This window comes from Ranitomeya imitator, chromosome 5 (assembly GCF_032444005.1).
Source record: "Ranitomeya imitator isolate aRanImi1 chromosome 5, aRanImi1.pri, whole genome shotgun sequence".
Classification (NCBI taxonomy): domain Eukaryota; kingdom Metazoa; phylum Chordata; class Amphibia; order Anura; family Dendrobatidae; genus Ranitomeya; species Ranitomeya imitator.
The window spans coordinates 428,881,212-428,903,135 of record NC_091286.1 but is presented as its reverse complement, the minus strand read 5'-3'; the positions used below and the strand labels follow the sequence as shown (position 1 = coordinate 428,903,135).

The 21,924-nt window shown below is 45.3% G+C and overlaps 1 protein-coding gene across 2 annotated transcripts in view; it reads right to left on the bottom strand.

The window, feature by feature from the left end:
* The window catches only part of IL1RAP (interleukin 1 receptor accessory protein), a 332,383-nt gene extending 312,973 nt beyond the window's left edge, over positions 1-19,410 (bottom strand). Inside the window, exon 1 of one of the 2 annotated variants that reach the window (XM_069727112.1) lies at positions 19,027-19,410. In XM_069727112.1, coding sequence (XP_069583213.1) covers positions 19,027-19,064 — 38 coding nt within the window. In that variant the 5' untranslated portion in view covers positions 19,065-19,410. The remainder of the gene's footprint in view (positions 1-19,026) is intronic. The other variant, XM_069727114.1, reaches the window with a different exon arrangement.
* Positions 19,411-21,924: the final 2,514 nt, after the last annotated feature.

Genomic DNA, 21,924 nt, shown 5'->3' with positions numbered 1-21,924 from the left:
GTAATTGGACAATGGACTCTAAGGGCTGCAATTAACTCTGAAGGCGTCTCCCTCATTAACCTGTAATCAATGAAGTAGTTAAAAGGTCAGGGGTGGATTCCAGGTGTGTGGTTTTGCATTTGGAAGCTGTTGCTGTGAGCAGACAACATGCGGTCAAAGGAACTCTCAATTGAGGTGAAGCAGAACATCCTGAGAGATAGCAGACATGCTTGGAGTAGCAAAATCAACAGTTGGGTACATTCTGAGAAAAAATGAATTGACTGGTGAGCTTGGGAACTCAAAAAGGCCTAGGCGTCCACGGATGACAACAGTGGTGGATGATCGCCGCATACTTAATTTGGTGAAGAAGAACCCGTTCACAACATCAACTGAAGTCCAGAACACTCTCAGTGAAGTAGGTGTATCTGTCTCTAAGTCAACAGTAAAGAGAAAACTCCATGACAGTAAATACAAAGGGTTCACATCTAGATGCAAACCATTCATCAATACCAAAAATAGACAGGCCAGAGTTAAATTTGCAGAAAAACACCTCAAGAAGCCAGCTCAGTTCTGGAAAAGTATTCTATGGACAGATGAGACAAAGATCAACCTGTACCAGAATGATGGGAAGAAAAAAGTTTGGAGAAGAAAGGGAACGGCACATGATCCAAGGCACACCACATCCTCTGTAAAACATGGTGGAGGCAACGTGATGGCATGGGCATGCATGGCTTTCAATGGCACTGGGTCACTTGTGTTTATTGATGACATAAGAGCAGACAAGAGTAGCCGGATGAATTCTGAAGTGTACCGGGATATACTTTCAGCCCAGATTCAGCCAAATGCTGCAAAGTTGATTGGACGGCGCTTCATAGTACAGATGGACAATGACCCCAAGCATACAGCCAAAGCTACCCAGGAGTTCATGAGTGCCAAAAAGTGGAACATTCTGCAATGGCCAAGTCAATCTCCAGATCTAAACCCAATTGAGCATGTATTTCACTTGCTCAAATCCAGACTTAAGACGGAAAGACCCACAAACAAGCAAGACCTGAAGGCTGCGGCTGTAAAGGCCTGGCAAAGCATTAAGAAGGAGGAAACCCAGCGTTTGGTGATGTCCATGGGTTCCAGACTTAAGGCAGTGATTGCCTCCAAAGGATTTGCAACAAAATATTGAAAATAAAAATATTTTGTTTGGGTTATGTTTATTTGTCCAATTACTTTTGACCTCCTAAAATGTGGAGTGTTTGTAAAGAAATGTGTACAATTCCTACATTTTCTATCAGATATTTTTGTTCAACCCTTCAAATTAAACGTTACAATCTGCACTTGAATTCTGTTCTAGAGGTTTCATTTCAAATCCAATGTGGTGGCATGCAGAGCCCAACTCGCGAAAATTGTGTCACTGTCCAAATATTTCTGGCCCTAACTGTATATAATAATATAAATACTATTTAATAAAATTGAAACAATGTACGGTATCTTACTTAGCCATAACAGGTCCACTGGACGTAGACTCTGTATTACAAGAACGCCAACTCTATTAGGTTCAGGTCTGGAGAGAGCCTAAGTATTTCAGCACAATCTGACCTGACCTGATTTAACAGGTTCAGAGAACAGAAGTATACAGTTAGGTCCATATATATTTGGACAGAGACAACATTTTTCTCATTTTGGTTATAGACATTACCACAATGAATTTTAAACAAAACAATTCAGATGTAGTTGAAGTTCAGACTTTCAGCTTTCATTTGAGGGTATCCACATTAAAATTGGATGAAGGGTTTAGGAGTTTCAGCTCCTTAACATATGCCACCCTGTTTTAAAGGGACCAAAAGTATTTGGACAGATTCAATAATTGTAAATAAAATGTTCAGTTTTAGTACTTGGTTGAAAACCCTTTGTTGGCAATAACTGCCTGAAGTCTTGAACTCATGGACATCACCAGACGCTGTGTTTCCTCCTTTTTGATGCTCTGCCAGGCCTTCACTGCGGTGGTTTTCAGTTGCTGTTTGTTTGTGGGCCTTTCTGTCTGAAGTTTAGTCTTTAACAAGTGAAATGCGTGCTCAATTGGGTTGAGATCAGGTGACTGACTTGGCCATTCAAGAATATTCCACTTCTTTGCTTTAATAAACTCCTGGGTGGCTTTGGCTTTATGTTTTGGGTCATTGTCCATCTGTAGTATGAAATGATGACCAATCAGTTTGGCTGCATTTGGCTGGATCTGAGCACACAGTATGTCTCTGAATACCTCAGAATTCATTCGGCTGCTTCTGTCCTGTGTCACATCATCAATAAACACTAGTGACCCAGTGCCCCTGGCAGCCATGCATGCCCAAGCCATCACACTGCCTCCGCCGTGTTTTACAGATAATGTGGTATGCTTTGGATCATGAGCTGTACCACGCCTTCGCCATACTTTTCTCTTTCCATCATTCTGGTAGAGGTTGATCTTGGTTTCATCTGTCCAAAGAATGTTCTTCCAGAACTGTGCTGGCTTTTTTAGATGTTTTTTTAGCAAAGTACAGTCTAGCCTTTTTATTCTTGATGCTTATGAGTGGCTTGCACCATGCAGTGAACCCTCTGTATTTACTTTCATGCAGTCTTCTCTTTATGGTAGATTTGGATATTGATACGCCTACCTCCTGGAGAGTGTTGTTCACTTGGTTGGCTGTTGTGAAGGGGTTTCTCTTCACCCTGGAGATTATTCTGCTATCATCCACCACTGTTGTCTTCCGTGAGCGCCCAGGTCTTTTTGCATTGATGAGTTCACCAGTGCTTTCTTTCTTTCTCAGGATGTACCAAACTGTAGATTTTGCCACTCCTAATATTGTAGCAATTTCTCGGATGGTTTTTTCTGCTTTCGCAGCTTAAGGATGGCTTGTTTCACCTGCATGGAGAGCTCCTTTGACCACATGTTTACTTCACAGCAAAACCTTCTAAATGCAAGCACCACACCTCAAATCAACTCCAGGCCTTTTATCTGCTTAATTGAGAATGACATAACGAAGGGATTGCCCACACCTGTCCATGAAATAGCCTTGGAATCAATTGTCCAATTACTTTTGGTCCCTTTAAAAACAGGATGGCACATGTTAAGGAGCTGAAACTCCTAAACCCTTCAACCAATTTTAATGTGGATACCCTCAAATGAAAGCTAAAAGTCTGAACTTCAACTGCATCTGAATCGTTTTGTTTAAAATTCATTGTGGTAATGTCTATAACCAAAATTAGAAAAATGTTGTCTCTGTCCAAATATATATGGACCTAACTGTATGCCTTAACACTGGGCGATTATTGAGAACAAGTGCAATGGAAGTGTGGTTGGCCTGTAGACAACTATAAATCAGCTGCTATTTAGCCAATCACGGTTGTTTACAGGTTTATAGGTCAGCGCGTGTAAACAAGGCTGGTTTCACACTAGCGTACGGGAGGGCTGCAGATGGCAGCGTACTTCCTCCCTTCTTCCTTTGTCAAACCCCGCCTACGCTCCGCCTACTATTCCTTGCGTGCTGCGTTGCCCTGCGTACCTATCTTTAACATTGGGTACTCAGGCCATGCGAATGTATGTGGATGCCTAAGCATGCGCCGTTTTGACGCTGCGCCGACCGGAACAAAATGCAACATGTTGAGTCCGGCGTAGATTGGCACATGCAGAGGCATCCGCTTACATTCGCATGGCCTGCGTACCAAATGTTAAAGAAGCATTTCAAGGTCCTGGAGTGGCCTAGCCAGTTAACTTGCATTATAAACTTTTCTGTTATCATTGTATGCACAGGATAAATTAATTAGGTCAAACAGGTCAATTGGGATATGAAACAGACCCCAGTGTCAAGAGACTGACTCAAATGTCCACTCTTTACTGATGTTGTTTCTGCTGGATCTTAAAGCAGATCTGTCACCAGATTTCAGAATGCATACATTATTCAACAGACTTAACAAAGCTGGTGTACTTACTTAGAAAATACATGGAGAAGTGAGGAGATAGGCAGGCACCAGTGTTATTTTTGTCTTATATTCTTAGACTGATACAGCGCTTAGGGAAACTAGTTCTTTGGTGTTACAGAAGCCAACAGTGCATTAAATAGAGGTGAAGAAGGTTTTAACCACAGAGGAAACGGTGAGTGCTGCCTTTCTACCTTCTTCACCACTAATTACAGTACTTAGAAAATACATGTCCGAATTACTGTATAATTGTTTTTTGAAGATTTTCCTGCCAAAATGAGTATTTTAGTATTAAATGTTCTTATTTAAAGGGTTATGTTGTCATTCTGACAAAGATCAGACTAGCCTCACCAGGTCTAGATCTATTTAAAGGGAACCTGTCACCCCCAAAATGGAAGATGAGCTAAGCCAACCGGCATCAGGGGCGTATCTACAGCATTCTGGAATGCTGTAGATAAGCCCCCGATGTATCCTGAAAGATGAAAAAAGAGGTTATATTATACTCACCCAGGGGCGGTCCCGGTTCCTATCTGGTCCAACGGGTGTCGCGATCCGGTCCGGCGCCTCCCATCTTCATCAGATGACGTCCTTTTCTGGTCTTCACGCTGCGGCTGCAGCGCAGGCGTACTTTGTCTGCCCTGTTGAGGGCAAAGTACTGCAGTGCGCAGGTGCTGGGCCTCTCTGACCTTTCCCAGCGCCTGCGCACTGCAGTACTTTGCTCTGCCCTCAACAGGGCAGACAAAGTACGCCTGCGCCGCGGCGTGAAGACCAGAAGAGGACCTCATCCTATGAAGATGGGAGGCCCCGGACAGGACCGCACCGCCCTCCGGATCGGACCGCCCACCCAGGTGAGTATAATCTAACCTCTTTTTCTCATCTTTTAGGATACATTGGGGGCTTATCTACAGCCTTCCAGAATGCTGTAGATAAGCCCCTGATGCCGGTGGGCTTAGCTCACCCTCGATTTTGGGAGTGACAGGTTCCCTTTAACAGAGAACCTGCCAGAAGATTTTTTTTATCTCTAAATCGACACTAATAGCTGTTAGATTAGCTCCTGTGTTTTCTAAAAGTGTCCTTATTTGCGGTTTTTAAAAGCGGGATTCCATTTATTAATATCTTAGAAGTGCTCTACCATATAATGGATAATCTTACATTAGTGTTCACGACTTATAGAAAACATACAAAAGGGTGATCATTTCCATTTTCTACAGAGTTCCCTAGAGTTATAATGTATAGACTGGGACAGCATGAGCTGAGTCATGTCATTGTCTTTACTGGTTGAGTGACTGATCGACAGCAATACTGAACTGTGAGAAGAGTTTCAGCTTATAGACATACATCATAATACAGCATAAAACTGGTAGGTCATTATATACCACAATAAGAGAAATTGTCGAGGTCCTGAGCAGAACAGATTCCCACCAAAAATGCTACCCACCACAACCTTGTTTGTCCAAGGGCTAAGAAATAATCATTTTTTTGTGGCATACTGTTTGCATAATTAAATTCTTCTTGACCATTAAAAAAAAAAACCTTAGTTTTTTTCATTGGGTACAAATTCAGCCATCTGAGACTGCGATGCTGCTGAACCATAGAGGCCTGGCAAAAGGTTAAAATGGAAAAAAAAGGGATTAAAAACAACATCACATCTCAGCGATCCCGCTGCCCCCTGAGCCACCTTTATTCTCATAGCCCCATACTGTCTTCGGCCTCTTTACTTCAGGTCAAGACTTCCACCTGGACTAGGCCTCAATTGTCACAGTGTGCCATAAAGTCGCATGTCATGACATTATGACGTATGTTGCCCAAGTGACGACAAGAACAGTGCTGTTCGAGGCCTTGAAGATTCGCTAGCTGAGGCATATATACAAGACACGAAAAAGAATGCTTGAGACAGGGAAAGGGGAAGATGCGAAGGGCCGAGGACTTGACGTCATCCTGCTGGTTTGGCGGGACAAGTGAGCATTGAGGTCAGTATTCATTTTCAATTATTTATTTTTTTACATCCTACTTTTTTTATGCTCTTGGATCTGGAGAGAGTCTCATATGTATGGGAGATTGAAAAAAGTCACATCAAAATACAGAACATTTGGTTTCAATACGAGTAGGTTTCCTAATGAAAAAAAAGTCAAAGATCAGTATTGAGTAACAAATCTACAAGAACCAGAGACACAGGTTAAACCATTTCCCAGCACTGTATGAGTCAGCTGACTCTTCACCACAGGAATGGGTTAAGCAGTCCTGCTCCAGTTACCCATTTAACCAGACAGGCTAACACAGTTCGTAAGTGACTACCCTTTTCAGTAGTACCCCAGCATATATAATCAGTAAGTGACCTTGACAAAGTCAACCAGATCATCTACTTCATCGTCAGTGAAAAGCTCTGATACCCTGCACCAAGAGATGCATTCACTGTCACTGTGATAAAATATTAGTACTAAAGCTATATGACAGCATCTGCCATCTGTTAGGGAGATAGTAACTGAAGCCGTGACAAACCAACCATGATATCTATAATGCTAACAGTTCAATAGGCATCACTCACATCTGGGAATCAAATATTAATTCTGCATTGCTAAATTCCATTTAGAAAAGGGGTACATTTTTATATGCAGGATTGTATACTCTCAAAAGAAAGATTCTAATGTTCTCAACCTAAGTTTAGAAACCTTTGTATGCCATTGCGTGGACCACTGGACTATAAGTCTAAGGGGCAATCATATTTTCCCTCATTGTTAAACAGATAAGGGTATATTACGGAATCCCATGGATAAGAAAGAGGTGGATAAGGATTCTGTCAGAAGATATATCTCAATAAACCAACAGCAGAACTGGGTAGTCCACTTAAAACATGTTAAAAATACCTAGCTTGTTGGGGGATTGAGATACTACTTCTGAGAAAACATGGTAATCTGTGGGCAAAATAGATAGCAACAGCCCAGTGGTCAGGCAAAAGTAACGTAAATGGTTTGGCCGTTACGGTATGTTTTTTTTTTAAAGTGTTAAGTTACTTAGTTAACATTTTTGATCAAAAAGTTCAAAAGCCATCCAGCCACATCAAGGTGTACCTAAATATGGATGGTCCCCAACACTGATGTCCTACCTCTCCACGTGCCAATCCAGACCTCATCTGAAATAGAAAGGAAACCAGGCAACCTACACATTAATTTAAAGAAGTTGTTCACTATTTGGACTACTTTTTGTCACACTCCATGCTTGGCCCCGATAAAATAATAAAGATTATACTTGCCACCCTTACCGGGTCATTCCCGCGGTGTCAGCATTCGCTCTCTCAGACTCCCATGCGGTTGTTTTGACACATGACCCCGGCGCTCAATCACCGTTGGCGTCATTTTCCTTGCCTTTGGATAAATTGAGCATGAAGAGGAAGCCAGGGCTGCAGCTTATCTCCGACTTACTCTTCATGTTCAATTTGTCTGAAGGTGGAGACGGTGACGCCAGTACTAATTGGGTGGTGTTACGTGTCACAACAACCGCACTGGAGCCACAGGGAGAGTGAGTGCTGACAACGTGGGAACGGTGCAAGTATGGGAGGCGAGTATATACTTTTTTATTGGGGCCAAGAGTGGGGTAGGAGAAGGAGTTGTCCTAGTAGAGGACAACCCCTTTAGTACCAAAGGTCTGCAGGCTCTTTTTTGTTTATTTTTTAGTGGTTTGGCTGATGTCACTAATCACCCAGCACCCCACCCATATACCGCCACAGCAGTGTTTGATGGGGAAAAAAAACTTTCCAAGTGAAGGTCTTCAATAGTACGCAAGAACACGTAGGACAGCTTTGGTGCCATCAATCATGGCAAAGGGGGAGGTTGAGGCAGGTATTATGACAACAGGCAACTTTATTGGCATGCCACTTGGACATTATGGACTAACTGACTAAGCTGCATGCAAAGTAAAGCTTTTATTTCTAAATAGAACTTTAATAAGCAGAAAAGTAATTTTATATATGTTTTAAGTAGGCTACGTGGTGCCATTATTATAAGTCCCTCAGCAATGAGATTCAACCTTTGGGACAATGAAAGGGTCGCATTGCTATGTACGGGTGCTCCCCTTTTGTCTTTTGCTGTACAGTGTTGCCTTAGGCTACTTTCACACAGGGTGGATAAAAATCAATGTTTTTAAAAAAAAATAAAATAAAAAAAAAAATCGGATTTTTTTTATTTAAATCGGATTTTTTTTATTTAAATCGGATTTTTTTTATTTAAATCGGATTTTTTTATTTAAAATCGGATTTCTTTCAATAAACTGCTTTTTGAGGAAAATATTTTACCATCCAAAGGTTCTTCCATCATGAGATAAAGCTGAGTTGTTTAACTCAGTAGAATAAAGGCTGTATATGTGTAACATTCACAATGCCATGCTCTTCCAGAGGTTTCTGTAGGATTAGTGGGCAGTTTCTCTCCTATATTATCACAGACGCTCGCTTTACTTACGCAGTTCTCAAAACTGAATTTGACTCCGCAGAGGTCCCAGCCCCTTCTTCACAGCAAAAATGTTACAACATGAACAGAGTTGAGAAAAAGACCTTAATCCTATTGTTCTACAAACCTATGAATACAGAATCAACCCCTTCAGTGCCAAGTCCAAGAAGTTAGACAATATGTTTCTGATTGTTTGGAGTGGAATAGATCTGCACAACACAAGAAGAATGTGAATCTAAGTGTGAGGAGGAGGAAGGGCAAGCAGACAAGAAAATGAAAGTGAAACTTTGAGCACAATACTGCAGCATAGCCACAGACAGACAAGTCTGGATCTGTTTGTGTGTACGATCTGAGGTTTATTACATTCTTTCCTTATAATGGCAGCAGGCCGTAAAAGAGACCCAGTTTGGGAATATTTTAATGAAGCTCCTTCGCCTATCAGTAAGGCAGGCATGCGTGCAAAATGCAAACGATGCAACAAAGAGATGCAAGGCCTGGTGGCGCGAATGATGCAACATCATGAGAAGTGCGGTGATGAAGATGAGTCATCTGAAGGGGATGATTCTGTATTCATAGGTTTGTAGAACAATAGGATTAAAGGGAACCTGTCACCCCGTTTTTTGAGATTGAGCTATAAATACTGTTAAATAGGGCCTGCGCTGTGTGTTACTATAGTGTATGTAGTGTACCCCGATTCCCCATGTATGCTGAGAAATACATTACCAAAGTCGCCGTTTTCGCCTGTCAATCAGGCTGGTCTGGTCAGGTGGGCGTGTTCACAGCGCTCTTTTCTTCCCCAGCTTTCCGTTGGTGGCGTAGTGGTGTGCGCATGTCCAAGGTCCGAATTCCCTGCGCCCACGTGAAGACACAGCGCGCGATCTGCGCTGTAATCCCTTGCATCGGTGGGGGCGGCCATCTTCCTGGGGCCGCGCGTGCGCAGATGGAGTGCTCTGCTGCACGGGGCTTCAGGAAAATGGCCGCGGGCAGCCGCGCGTGCGCATTAGAGATCGTGGCGGCCATTTTCCCAAAGCCGAGATGCAAACACAGGAAGATGGCCGCCCCCACCGATGCAAGGGATTACAGCGCAGATCGCGCGCTGTGTCTTCACGTGGGCGCAGGGAAGTCGGAACTCTGGACATGCGCACACCACTACGCCACCAACGGAAAGCTGGGGAAGAAAAGAGCGCTGTGAACACGCCCACCTGACCAGACCAGCCTGATTGACAGGCGAAAACGGCGACTTTGGTAATGTATTTCTCAGCATACATGGGGAATCAGGGTACACTACATACACTATAGTAACACACAGCGCAGGCCCTATTTAACAGTATTTATAGCTCAATCTCAAAAAACGGGGTGACAAGTTCCCTTTAAGGTCTTTTTCTCAACTCTGTTCATGTTGTAACATTTTTTGCCGTGAAGAAGAGGCTGGGACCTCTAAGGAGTCAAATTCAGTTAGGTAGAAACTTTGATTTAAATCACTGATTTAAATCAAGCCTTACTGACTAGTGATTTAAATCATGATTTAAATCGTGATTTAAATCAGTTAGATTTAAATCAAATCCACCCTGCTTTCACACATCAGGTTTTTTGTTTCAGGCTAAATCCGGCGAATGTTGGAAAAACTGGATCCGGCGCATATTGTGAAAAACTGATGCGACGGATCCGTTTTTTGACGGATCCGGCTAGCCTATCTAGATTATTGGATAAAAAAAAAATTGGAGCATGCTCAGTTTAAAAAAAACGGATCAGGCCGCCAGATCCGCCATTTTCTGCATCCGGCACCTTCTGGCTCCCATAGGCTTCCATTCTAGCAAACAGCCGGAAGCGCCAAATCCGGCGCTTCAGGCTTTTTCGCCGGAGACAAAAAAACGTTACAGTAGACGTTTTCTCCAGAAGCCGGAATCGAGTGTACGCCGGATCCGGCATCAAACCGGAAGGAACACTGGGCCATCCGGCGCAATCCGGTGCTAATACAAGTCAATCGGGGAAAAACCGGATCCGGTTTTTATTTTTTCCGGTTCCGGTTTTTCTCCCGAGAACCGGATTTAGCCTGAAACAAAAAACCTGATGTGTGAAAGCAGCCTGATGTGTAGAACCTACCTACGTCATGTGCAGACTGGCATGTCCTTCAGATGGCACAGAACTGGCAAAACAAATATGCCCCTTAATGACCGCCAATACGTCTTTTAACTGACCTGAGATATAAGAGAATAGCCTCCCCATACAGATGACAATCCAGCATCTGTCGGTTGTACACTATAGCTGACAACTTGCTGTACCAGCCACGATCAGTATTTGCACCATCTAAATCTGTTTAACCCCTTAGATGCTGCTGTCAATAGTGACTACTTCATTATAAATGGTTAACAGAGTGTGGGGGCTTCTTCTTTGTCACAATTGGTGCCCTCAGATCATGATTTTGTTGTCCTGATGTTTGCCATGGCAATTCATGACCAAATAGTGGCCTTAGAGTCTGACTGCTGTAGTAATCTGTTTAGACGTTAGCAACATTTAGGTGGTAAAAATACACATTTTCATTTCTGTCATACCACTTTGCATTAATTCCTGTAAAGCACCTGAAGGGTTAATAAACTACCTGACAGCAGTTTTCAATATGTTTAGGGGTGCTGTTTTTAAAATGGTATCACGTTTGTGGGTTTCCCAATATATGGGACCCCTAAAGTCACTTCAAACATGGATAAGTCCCTAAAAAAATTAATTTTGTAAATTTCTTTGAAAAAATGAAAAATTGCTGCTACATTTTTAAACCTCCTAAAATGCTAACAAAATAAAATAACATTTTACAAATGGTGCTGATGTAAAGCAGACATGTGGGAAATGTTATTTATTAATGGTTTGCTGTTGTATGACTATCTGGATTAAAGGGATAATCATTCAAATTTAGAAAATTGCTAATTTTTTAACATTTTTCTCAAATTTTTGATATTTTTTATAAATAAACACAAAAAATGTTGAACAAAATTTACCATTATCATAAAGTATAATGTGTCACGAAAAAACAATCTCAAAATCACTGGGATTTGTTGAAGCGTTGCAGAGTTACTACCACATAAAGTGACACTGGTCAGATTTCAAAAATTTGGCTCGGTCACTAAGGGGTTAAGAAGAGAACAGTTATAGGATTACATAGAGTGAGCAAATGGAATAGGACAGATTGTATATGCTAGCAGCAGTGCTGTGGGGCAAAGCACTTCCCTGTGGCAGGAAGTAATGTAATGTTTGTCCATCTACCTAATTATACAGGGAGTTACGCACTATGAAGAGTATTTTGACCTTGCATTGGCTACAGACAAGCACAAATATCCATTGTCATATGTGGGGAGAATGATGCCACAAGGCAGGCTGCAGCCGTCTTCTCTTCAGATAGATGCAGCATCTGAGCCATCAAGCATTAGGAGAAGTTACCAGATTACGGTATACGGTACTTTTAGATCTTAATTTCCAGTAGCAAAAATTATTTCTACTGCAGTAGGCAAATGAAAAACTCTCCCCAATGCCGTTCACAAGAAAGGAGTATCTAATTAAATGTTTTATCCTCTCTTCTCATTCAGCAATCCATTCATAACATAACAAACTGCTAAAAAGAAGTGTTATTAGGGTCTTTATGCCTGCTAACTATGTATTGTGGGCCTAAGGGACAGAGGCTGCAAGGAGGCCACACAAAATTGTTTCCCCTCCCCCCCCCCAAGGCTACCCTGTTCTACCATGGATTTCTTCAGGACTCTGATAAAGAAAGCACAACTATGAGTAAAATGGCCTTTCCTGTACAGCTGCCATCTTAGATCAGTGATGCTCTCAGTAACAAACAATATTGTCTGAAATGGGAAGAAAAGTGTTGGCGTAAGGAGCTCGGTGACGGTGATTAGAAGGCTTCATTTGTCTCTAGAACAAAGAAAAAAAACATTCTATCACTGTATAAGAAAAGAAGAACAGTTCTGGAGAACAAAACACACCGACAGTAAAAATAAACTGAAAAAAAAATAAGTTGTCATATTCGGGTGGAATGGCAATTTAAACAACAAACTGTAGTTTGATAATTTACAGCAGGCCTTCACAACATACGGCAACATAACAGGATGTTTTGGGGCCTGCGGAGAACTGGGAGATGCCGGTTCTCATTTTATTCAAATTTATATGCCTCTTTCAGACGCGAATACAGCAGAGCAGCGCTCATCAGCCCTCGACCCAATGTTCATGTACCAATGTCGCAGAGGTGCCGAGGACGCAGCGGGGAACAGCAAGCGTTCCATAGGGGAGCTGAAGATTAAATATCCTATTATAGGAGGGGGTAAAAGTATGTTATGGGACAATGTGGAGAAAATTGTGTAGGAGGCCACAGTTTAGCAAGGGCAGTGGCAGTGGGGGGTGGGGTGGCATTATGCAGAGGGGCAATGTGGGGGAACTTTATGGTAAGTGGGGAGACACTATGGACAAGGGCAATGTGAGCGGGGATATTTTGGAGAGAGCTAGCGTTGGGGACATTTTATGCAGTGAGGGGCAATTATTTATTCAGGGTCATAGTTTGAGAAATACAGGTCCTTCTCAAAAAATTAGCATATAGTGTTAAATTTCATTATTTACCATAATGTAATGATTACAATTAAACTTTCATATATTATAGATTCATTATCCACCAACTGAAATTTGTCAGGTCTTTTATTGTTTTAATACTGATGATTTTGGCATACAACTCCTGATAACCCAAAAAACCTGTCTCAATAAATTAGCATATTTCACCCATCCAATCAAATAAAAGTGTTTTTTAATAACAAACAAAAAAAACAACAAATAATAATGTTCAGTTATGCACTCAATACTTGGTCGGGAATCCTTTGGCAGAAATGACTGCTTCAATGCGGCGTGGCATGGAGGCAATCAGCCTGTGACACTGCTGAGATGTTATGGAGGCCCAGGATGCTTCAATAGCGGCCTTAAGCTCATCCAGAGTGTTGGGTCTTGCGTCTCTCAACTTTCTCTTCACAATATCCCACAGATTCTCTATGGGGTTCAGGTCAGGAGAGTTGGCAGGCCAATTGAGCACAGTAATACCATGGTCAGTAAACCATTTACCAGTGGTTTTGGCACTGTGAGCAGGTGCCAGGTCGTGCTGAAAAATGAAATCTTCATCTCCATAAAGCATTTCAGCCGATGGAAGCATGAAGTGCTCCAAAATCTCCTGATAGCTAGCTGCATTGACCCTGCCCTTGATGAAATACAGTGGACCAACACCAGCAGCTGACATGGCACCCCACACCATCACTGACTGTCGGTACTTGACACTTGACTTCAGGCATTTTGGCATTTCCTTCTCCCCAGTCTTCCTCCAGACTCTGGCACCTTGATTTCCGAATGACATGCAAAATTTGCTTTCATCAGAAAAAAGTACTTGGGACCACTTAGCAACAGTCCAGTGCTGCTTCTCTGTAGCTCAAAAGTGGCTTTACCTGGGGAATGCGGCACCTGTAGCCCATTTCCTGCACACGCCTGTGCACGGTGGCTCTGGATGTTTCCACACCAGACTCAGTCCACTGCTTCCTCAGGTTCCCCAAGGTCTGGAATCGGTCCTTCTCCACAATCTTCCTCAGGGTCCGGTCTCCTCTTCTCGTTGTACAGCGTTTTCTGCCACATTGTTTCCTTCCAACAGACTTACCATTGAGGTGCCTTGATACAGCACTCTGGGAACAGCCTATTTGTTGAGAAATTTCTTTCTGGGTCTTACCCTCTTGCTTGAGGGTGTCAATGATGGCCTTCTTGACATCTGTCAGGTCGCTAGTCCTACCCATGATGGGGGTTTTGAGTAATGAACCAGGCAGGGAGTTTATAAAAGCCTCAGGTATCTTTTGCATGTGTTTAGAGTTAATTAGTTGATTCAGAGGATTAGGGTAATAGGTCGTTTAGAGAACCTTTTCTTGATATGCTAATTTATTGAGACAGGTTTTTTGGGTTATCAGGAGTTGTATGCCAAAATCATCAGTATTAAAACAACAAAAGACCTGACAAATTTCAGTTGGTGGATAATGAATCTATAATATATGAAAGTTTAATTGTAATCATTACATTATGGTAAATAATGAAATTTAACACTATATGCTAATTTTTTGAGAAGGACCTGTATTTTTATTCATGGGGCATTGTAATGATTCTTTAATTCTTAAGTGGACCACGTCGGGAACTGCTGCAGAAGACTGGAGAAGAGGGAACTCTGTAGAGATCAGCTGTTGGCGTGAAATCTCATCATGGCGCCTGTACTATGCCAGAGGGTTGGAGATAAAAGGGATGAGATTACTTCAAATCAGAGAAGATATGCCATATGAGGCAGCGGGCTGTAAATGTTTATTTATGACATTTCATCGGTACTATAGTTCCTGTATGGTCCGCAGGCTGATGGTGACTAGAACAACTACCAGTATCTTCTTACCATTGTTAAGGACATACTAGGAGTTGCACATGATAAATGTGTATATGGGGCTGACCTGACACTGCAACTGATCACTTTACTAAGCTTAATGATGTATGCCTGCTCTGACAATGGTTCTTATGATGTATTCATGTACTGGCAGTGGTTATGGAGATTGATTAATGTACTAACAGAGGTTCTGATCTTATATACATGTAATGATTCATAACGTGCTTCATGGCCATGTTAAAACTGAAAAACCCTCAAAACTTAGCTTTGAGATTATGCAAGGGATTTGGTTGAGTTTCTATTCAGTTTCTGATCCAAAAAACAGTTTACGTTTGGGTGTGTTCCCACTACATTTTTGGGAGCATAAATTCTCCAAATTATTTTTAAATGCTCAAAACTTACTTCTGATTATGTATTAATGCAAGCACACCTTTACATATTTTTTGCGGCCCTTGGGATTGGTTCAGCATGACGATGTGGCCCTTGGAACACAAAATGTGGTGCATCCTTGATGTAAAAGATAATCATGTTTTCAAATAACTTTTCAGAACAACCGCGCGTGTGTGTGTGTGTGTGTGTGTGTGTGTGTGTGTGTGTGTGTGTGTGTGTGTGTGTGTGTGTGTGTGTGTGCGCGTGCGTGTATAAGGAATTGCACTATATCTGGACATTATGTAACTTGTATCCAGAATTTACAATCCACTGGGAGCTGATGGGAAGAGACGTAGTACAGCGCGGTTTGGATGGGATTCAGCTTTGTTGTGAGGTAAAAGATCTGTTAGAAAGTTCATAATCTTCCAATGGTTTCCTCTGCCTGTGTCCTCTCCCTGCTCCTCACTCCTCTACATAGACTATATGGGCTGTGTCACATGAGACCACAGTGAGCCTGCAGAACCTATAGTCTTTTCCAAAGTATATGCCACATTCAGCAGGCAAAAGAAGAAATGTCCGACAAGTGGGGTAGGAAGCTGAATTCTGCGATATGATATCTGCTTAAAGTTTCTGATAGTCACCTGTACCATTAATTTATGTAAAGTTTGTTGAAAGTACAGCTACATTTTAAATTGATAATATCACATTTTGACATATAGTTTATCCTCAAACACAATAGTTTTACTGCAGTGTTAAAAGTCCAATGGCACTTCGGAAGTGCTATTTCACAGCATCCCCATTAAAGTAAATGGTATAGAATGTTATTCATGGCACACTGAGTGCCCCAGAGAATGGTTACTGAGGAACGGTAGGATCTATTAAAATACATGTTCTCTAGAGTCATTCCACTTTATAATGTCTATGTTGTAGATTGTGAGCCCTCGCGGGCAGGATCCTCTCTCCTCCTGTACCAGTCGTGACTTGGATTGTTTAAGATTATTGTACTTGTTTTTATTATGTACACCCCTCCTCACATGTAAAGCGCCATGGAATAAATGGGGCTATAATAATAAATAATAATAATAATAATAATAATAATAATTAGTGAGTGCTACTACATCATATGGACGAAGGGTTGTCCTGCATGCATAACCCCCCATACTGGAGATTGTCATCTTGCAATCTGACAGAATATATTATATATATATATATATATATATATATATATATATATATATATATATATATATATATATATATATATATATATATATATATATATATGCTAGAGTTTGGTACTCAACCTTAAAAAAATTAGGTTAAAAATAAAGCATCTTTAGTCAATCCATATTGTATTAAAAGGAACAACACAATTAACAACAGGATATCCTGAAAAAAAAAAAAAAAAAAAACAAGAGCTGAGCCTACGCGTTTCCAACCAGCGTGTGTGAACGGTTCTTAGCCTGGGCCAATTCCAACCCGAACTTTCTTGTCCGAGCACAGTCACTGGATTCATAAGCCCGTAAAAGAGCTGAACGCAACAAATACAGTTTTCTTTTCTGTAACTAGATATACATAGTACAGTCTCAATAATGATCAAGCAAATGACCAACTAGTGGTCATCAAGACGTCAGCCATTTTCCTGTACAGTGAACTGAATACAGTATGCCCAACGTACGGCCTTATTCTATATACCAGTGCTTGTAAAGAAGCGCTGTGCAGCTGCAGTCCTACAGATCAGCACTTGCATCTTACCAGCAGCTTTAGGAGGAAATAAGAAGTCAGCCCTTTAAGGGAAAATTACAAAAAGCACAAAGATTGCATGAGATTTAAGAAAGCATTGCGACACTCGGGTACAGGGTAGGATTACACCAGGCAGTAATACAAAAAACAATGGAGAAGGAAACAAAGTGCAGACTGATGGATTCTAGGACTCCGGGCATGTAAAGGAGCGCCACAGATAAGTGCTAGCAAAGGAAACCCTGAATGCCACACATGTTCATGAAACAGTCCAAAACCAGATCCAGTTCACAAGGGGTAAAAGCATCCAAAATTACTGTAATAGTTAAAACTCCATTATTCAAGCAAAAAACAAATAACAAAAAAAACAACACGAAACCCAGCAGGCGTTACGGTAATTGTGGCATGTTTGCATACAGGCATCCATGGCACTGGGTAGCATTATGGCATTATTCTCCGCATGACTTGGCGCGTGCTTTAGGTCTTCCCACCACATCGGTCTTCCCAGTCCGCCTTTATGATACATGACCTGGGAAATGTCATCTCTCCGGAAAAACAGGAAACCTCAACGTCTGACAGTCACCAATGGCACCATCACCAATAGCCCAGGATTTCTCAATGGCCACAGACCTGTGCCAGCCTGCCCTCCTCTCTGTGCCAACCTGCCTCTATATCTTTGCCAGCCTACCCTCCTTTCTGTGCCAGCTGCCTCCACTTCTGAGCCAACCTGCCTCCATATATGTGCCAGCCTGCCCTCCTCAGTGACAGCCTACCTCCACCTGTGCCAGCCTGCCCTCCTCTCTGAGCCAACCTGCCTCCATATATGGGTCAGCCTTCCCTCCTCTCTGTGCCAGCCTGCCTCCACCTATGTGCCAGCCACCCTCTCGCTGTGCCAGCCTGCCTCCCTCTCTGTGCCAGCCCGCCCTCCTCTGTGCCAGCCTGCCTCCCTCTCTGTGGCAGCCTACCCTCCTCTCTGCGCCAGCCTGTCTCCACCTCTGTGCCAACCTGCCTCCATATCTGTGCTAGCCTTCCCTTTCTCTGTGCCAACCTGCCTCCACCTCTGCACCAAACTGTCCTCCTCTCTGAGACAGCCTGCCTCCCTCTCTGTGCCAGCCACTCTCTCTCAGTGCCAACCTATCCCTTTCACTATGCCATCTTACCTCCACCTCTATGCCAACCTGCCCTCCTCTGTGTCAGCCACTCCTCCTCTGTGCCAGCCTTCTCTTTCTCTATGCCATCCTGCCTCCCTCTCTATGCCAGCCTTCCCTTTCTCTATGCCATCCAGACTCCACCTTTGTGCCAACCTGCTCTCCTCTCTGTGCCAGCCTGCCTCCCTCTATGTGCCAGCCTGCCTTTCCTCTGTGCCAGCCTGCCTCCATCTCTGTGCCAGCCTGCCCTCCTCTCTGTGCCAGCCTGCCTCCATCTCTGTGCCAGCCTGCCTCCATCTCTGTGCCAGCCTGCCCCCTCTATGTGCCAGCCTACCCTCCACTGTGCCAGCCTGCCTCCATCTCTGTGCCAGCCTGCCCTCCATCTATGTGCCAGCCTGCCCCCCCTCTCTGTGCCAGCCTGCCTCCATCTCTGTGCCAGCCTGCCCTCTCTATGTGCCAGCCTACCCTCCACTGTGCCAGCCTGCCTCCATCTCTGTGCCAGCCTGCCTCCTTCTCTGTGCCAGCCTGCCCCCTCTCTCTGTGCCAGCCTGCCCCCATCTCTGTGCCAGCCTGCCCCCATCTCTGTGCCAGCCTGCCTCCCTCTCTGTGCCAGCCTGCCCCCTCTCTGTGCCAGCCTGCCCCCTCTCTATGCCAGCCTGCCCCCTCTCTATGCCTTAATCATTCAGATAAGTCTTATTCAGGACAGTGCCATCCATCCATCCTGCCTCCTCTGTCACTGTGTGCGGTGTGGTATAGGGTCGGTGCAGGAGGCCAGTGCCCTCCGCTTACATAGAGGGGCACTCAGTTACCCAGGACAGGGCTGCACAGGAGACGAATCTGCCCATTCTCCCATTCTCCCGTGTAAGCAGCAGCACCAGGCGCAGGTCCCTGCCACACACTTGCCAATACTGGGGGTAGTTCCTCCTGGCTGCCCCTCCCTGCCCACACACATGTATACATATGTACCCAGTCTCACCTGTGCCAGCTGCTCCCGTCCCAGACTGTATTCACCATCAAACCCCCCGGCTGTGCCCAGCTGTGCTCCGCTCCTCAGTGCAGCCTCCCGGAATGTCAGCCGCAGCCCTGCCGCGGGTCACCCAGACACTTTCCATGACACTTTTCTGTCTCCTGCTTGCCTCTTCTTTTCCCGGTCCTGCAGCACCTCCCCCGTGTCCAACGATTGGTTCACACCGGGTGACGGCTGGACCGAAGGAATGCTCCACCCATTTCGGGTTGGGGGGGGGGGTGCGCGGTATGTGGCGGCTGCTGCAGAACCGGAGCTTCTGCTCAATCTCTGGTGACGGCTGTCTGAGAGAGTTTGTGATTCACGCGCTGCCCAGGAAAAGGAAATTGTGCAACCGCGGAGAGGAGACGTCGTCAGTCAGAGCCGCTGCCTTGTATGAGGGGCTCAGCCTGACACAGAACGGGGGCTACACCGATACAGGGGACGGGGGCTACTCCGATACAGGGGACGGGGGGCTACACCGATACAGGGGACGGGGGCTACACCGATACAGGGGACGGGGGCTACACCGATACAGGGGACGGGGGCTACACCGATACAGGGGACGGGGGCTACACCGATACAGGGGACGGGGGCTACACCGATACAGGGGACGGGGGCTACACCGATACAGGGGATGGCGGCTACACCGATACAGGGGACGGGGGCTACACCGATACAGGGGATGGCGGCTACAACGATACAGGGGACGGGGGCTACACCGATACAGGGGACGGGGGCTACACCGATACAGGGGACGGGGGCTACACCGATACAGGGGACGGGGGCTACACCGATACAGGGGACGGGGGCTACTCCGATACAGGGGACGGGGGCTACTCCGATACAGGGGACGGGGGCTACACCGATACAGGGGACGGGGGCTTCTCCGATACAGGGGACGGGGGCTACACCGATACAGGGGACGGCGGCTACACCGATACAGGGGACGGGGGCTACACCGATACAGGGGACGGGGGCTACACCGATACGGGGGCTACACTGATGGGACGGAGGCCGCACTGATATGGTGACGGGGGCTACACTGATACAGGGGCCGTGGGCCGCACTGATACAGGGGACGGGGGCCACACTGATACAGGGGACGGGGCCGCACTGATACCCGGGACTGGGGTAGCACTGATGCAGGGGATGGCGGCTTCCCTGATACAGGGGACTGGGGCTACACTGATACCCGAGACGGGGGCTACACTGATACAGGGGTTGCACTGATATAGGGGACGGTGCTGCACTGATACCCGGGACTGGGGTCGCACTGATACAGGGGACGGGGGCTACACTGATGCAGGGGATGGGGCTACACTGATACAGGGGCTGCACTGATATGGGAACGGGGGTTACACTGATACGCGGGCCGCACTGATACAGGGGACGGGGGCCGCACTGAAACCCGGGACAGGGGCTACGCTGATACAGGGGACGGGGCTGCACCAATATCCTGGAAGGGGGCCGCACTGATACAGGGGACGGGGGCTACACTGATACAGGGGATGGGGCTGCACCGATACCCTAGAAGGGGGCCGCACTGATACAGGGGATGAGGGCTACACTGATAAGGGGACGGGGACGCACTTATACAGGGTACGGGGGCCACACTGATGCAGGGGACAGGGGCCACACTGATACAGGGGACAGGAGCCGCACTGATACAGGGGACGGGGCTACACTGATACAGGGGCCACACTGATACAGGGGACGGGGGCCGCACTGATACAGGGGACGGGGGCTACACTGATACAGGGGATGGGGCCGCACTGATACAGGGGAGGGGGTCACACTGATACAGGGGACGGGGGCCACACTGATACAGGGGATGGGAGCTACTCTGATACAGGGGACGAGGGCCGCACTGATACCCTGGAAGGAGGCCGCACTGACACAGGGGACGGGGGCCGCACTGCTAACCTCGAAGGGGGCTGCACTGATACAGAGGCCGCTGCAAGATGCTGTGGTAGCCATTCTGGTTCAGTATGCCTTCAATTTTGAATAAATCCCCAACAGTGTCACCAGCAAAGCACCCCCACACCATCACACCTCCTCCTCCATGCTTCATGGTGGGGACCAGACATGTAGAGTCCATCCGTTCACCTTTTCTGCATCGCACAAAGACACAGTGGTTGGAACCAAAGATCTCAAATTTGGACTCATCAGACCAAAGCCATTATATAGCATAGTTTTGCTGAATTGAGGATACTTTGTCCGGTACATTTGGGCTCCTCCCATATATACCTCTGTGAAGAATGGGCCCTGTTTGGCAATTTAAGAGTTAGAGGTGGGCCATACACATAGTTGTGGTATATAGTGGCCAGCTACCTATCGTTTAGCATGTTGCCCCTAATAGTCTATCTTATATCATTGTGTGTCCACTGGCAACATTTGGCTATGTGTAAGGGTTACTGGCCGTCTCTTTATGGAGGAAGCACGTATCGGCAAGTAGGTCTGAGAATGGCAGCATATGTAACAACCTAGCAACCATCAGAGGGCGGTCTGCTTTCCCGCAGTGTTTCTTTATTTCCGCACTGTTTCTGTGACAGTTTAGAGGTACATAGTGTTTAAGTATGGATCGCGCCCATCCGCTGGAGAGATAGATACAGTTGGTGTGGTCTACGTGCATTCTCGGGGGTTTCCTATCTTGTGGAATCCCGGGCTAGAAGTGGTTACAGGCCAGCGTCACAAAAGGGGTGGCTGCATCTGTCCTATATCCAGAGTGGGCATGCGCGGCCTCGCCATAGTGAAGGAATAGGAGGTGTGCGCTGCAATGACTTGCGTTTCAGCTGGGGCATGCGCACTGGTGTTTGTATGCCGGAGGCAGCAGCTCTGCCGGATATTCTGAGAAGACATGCGCCGTAA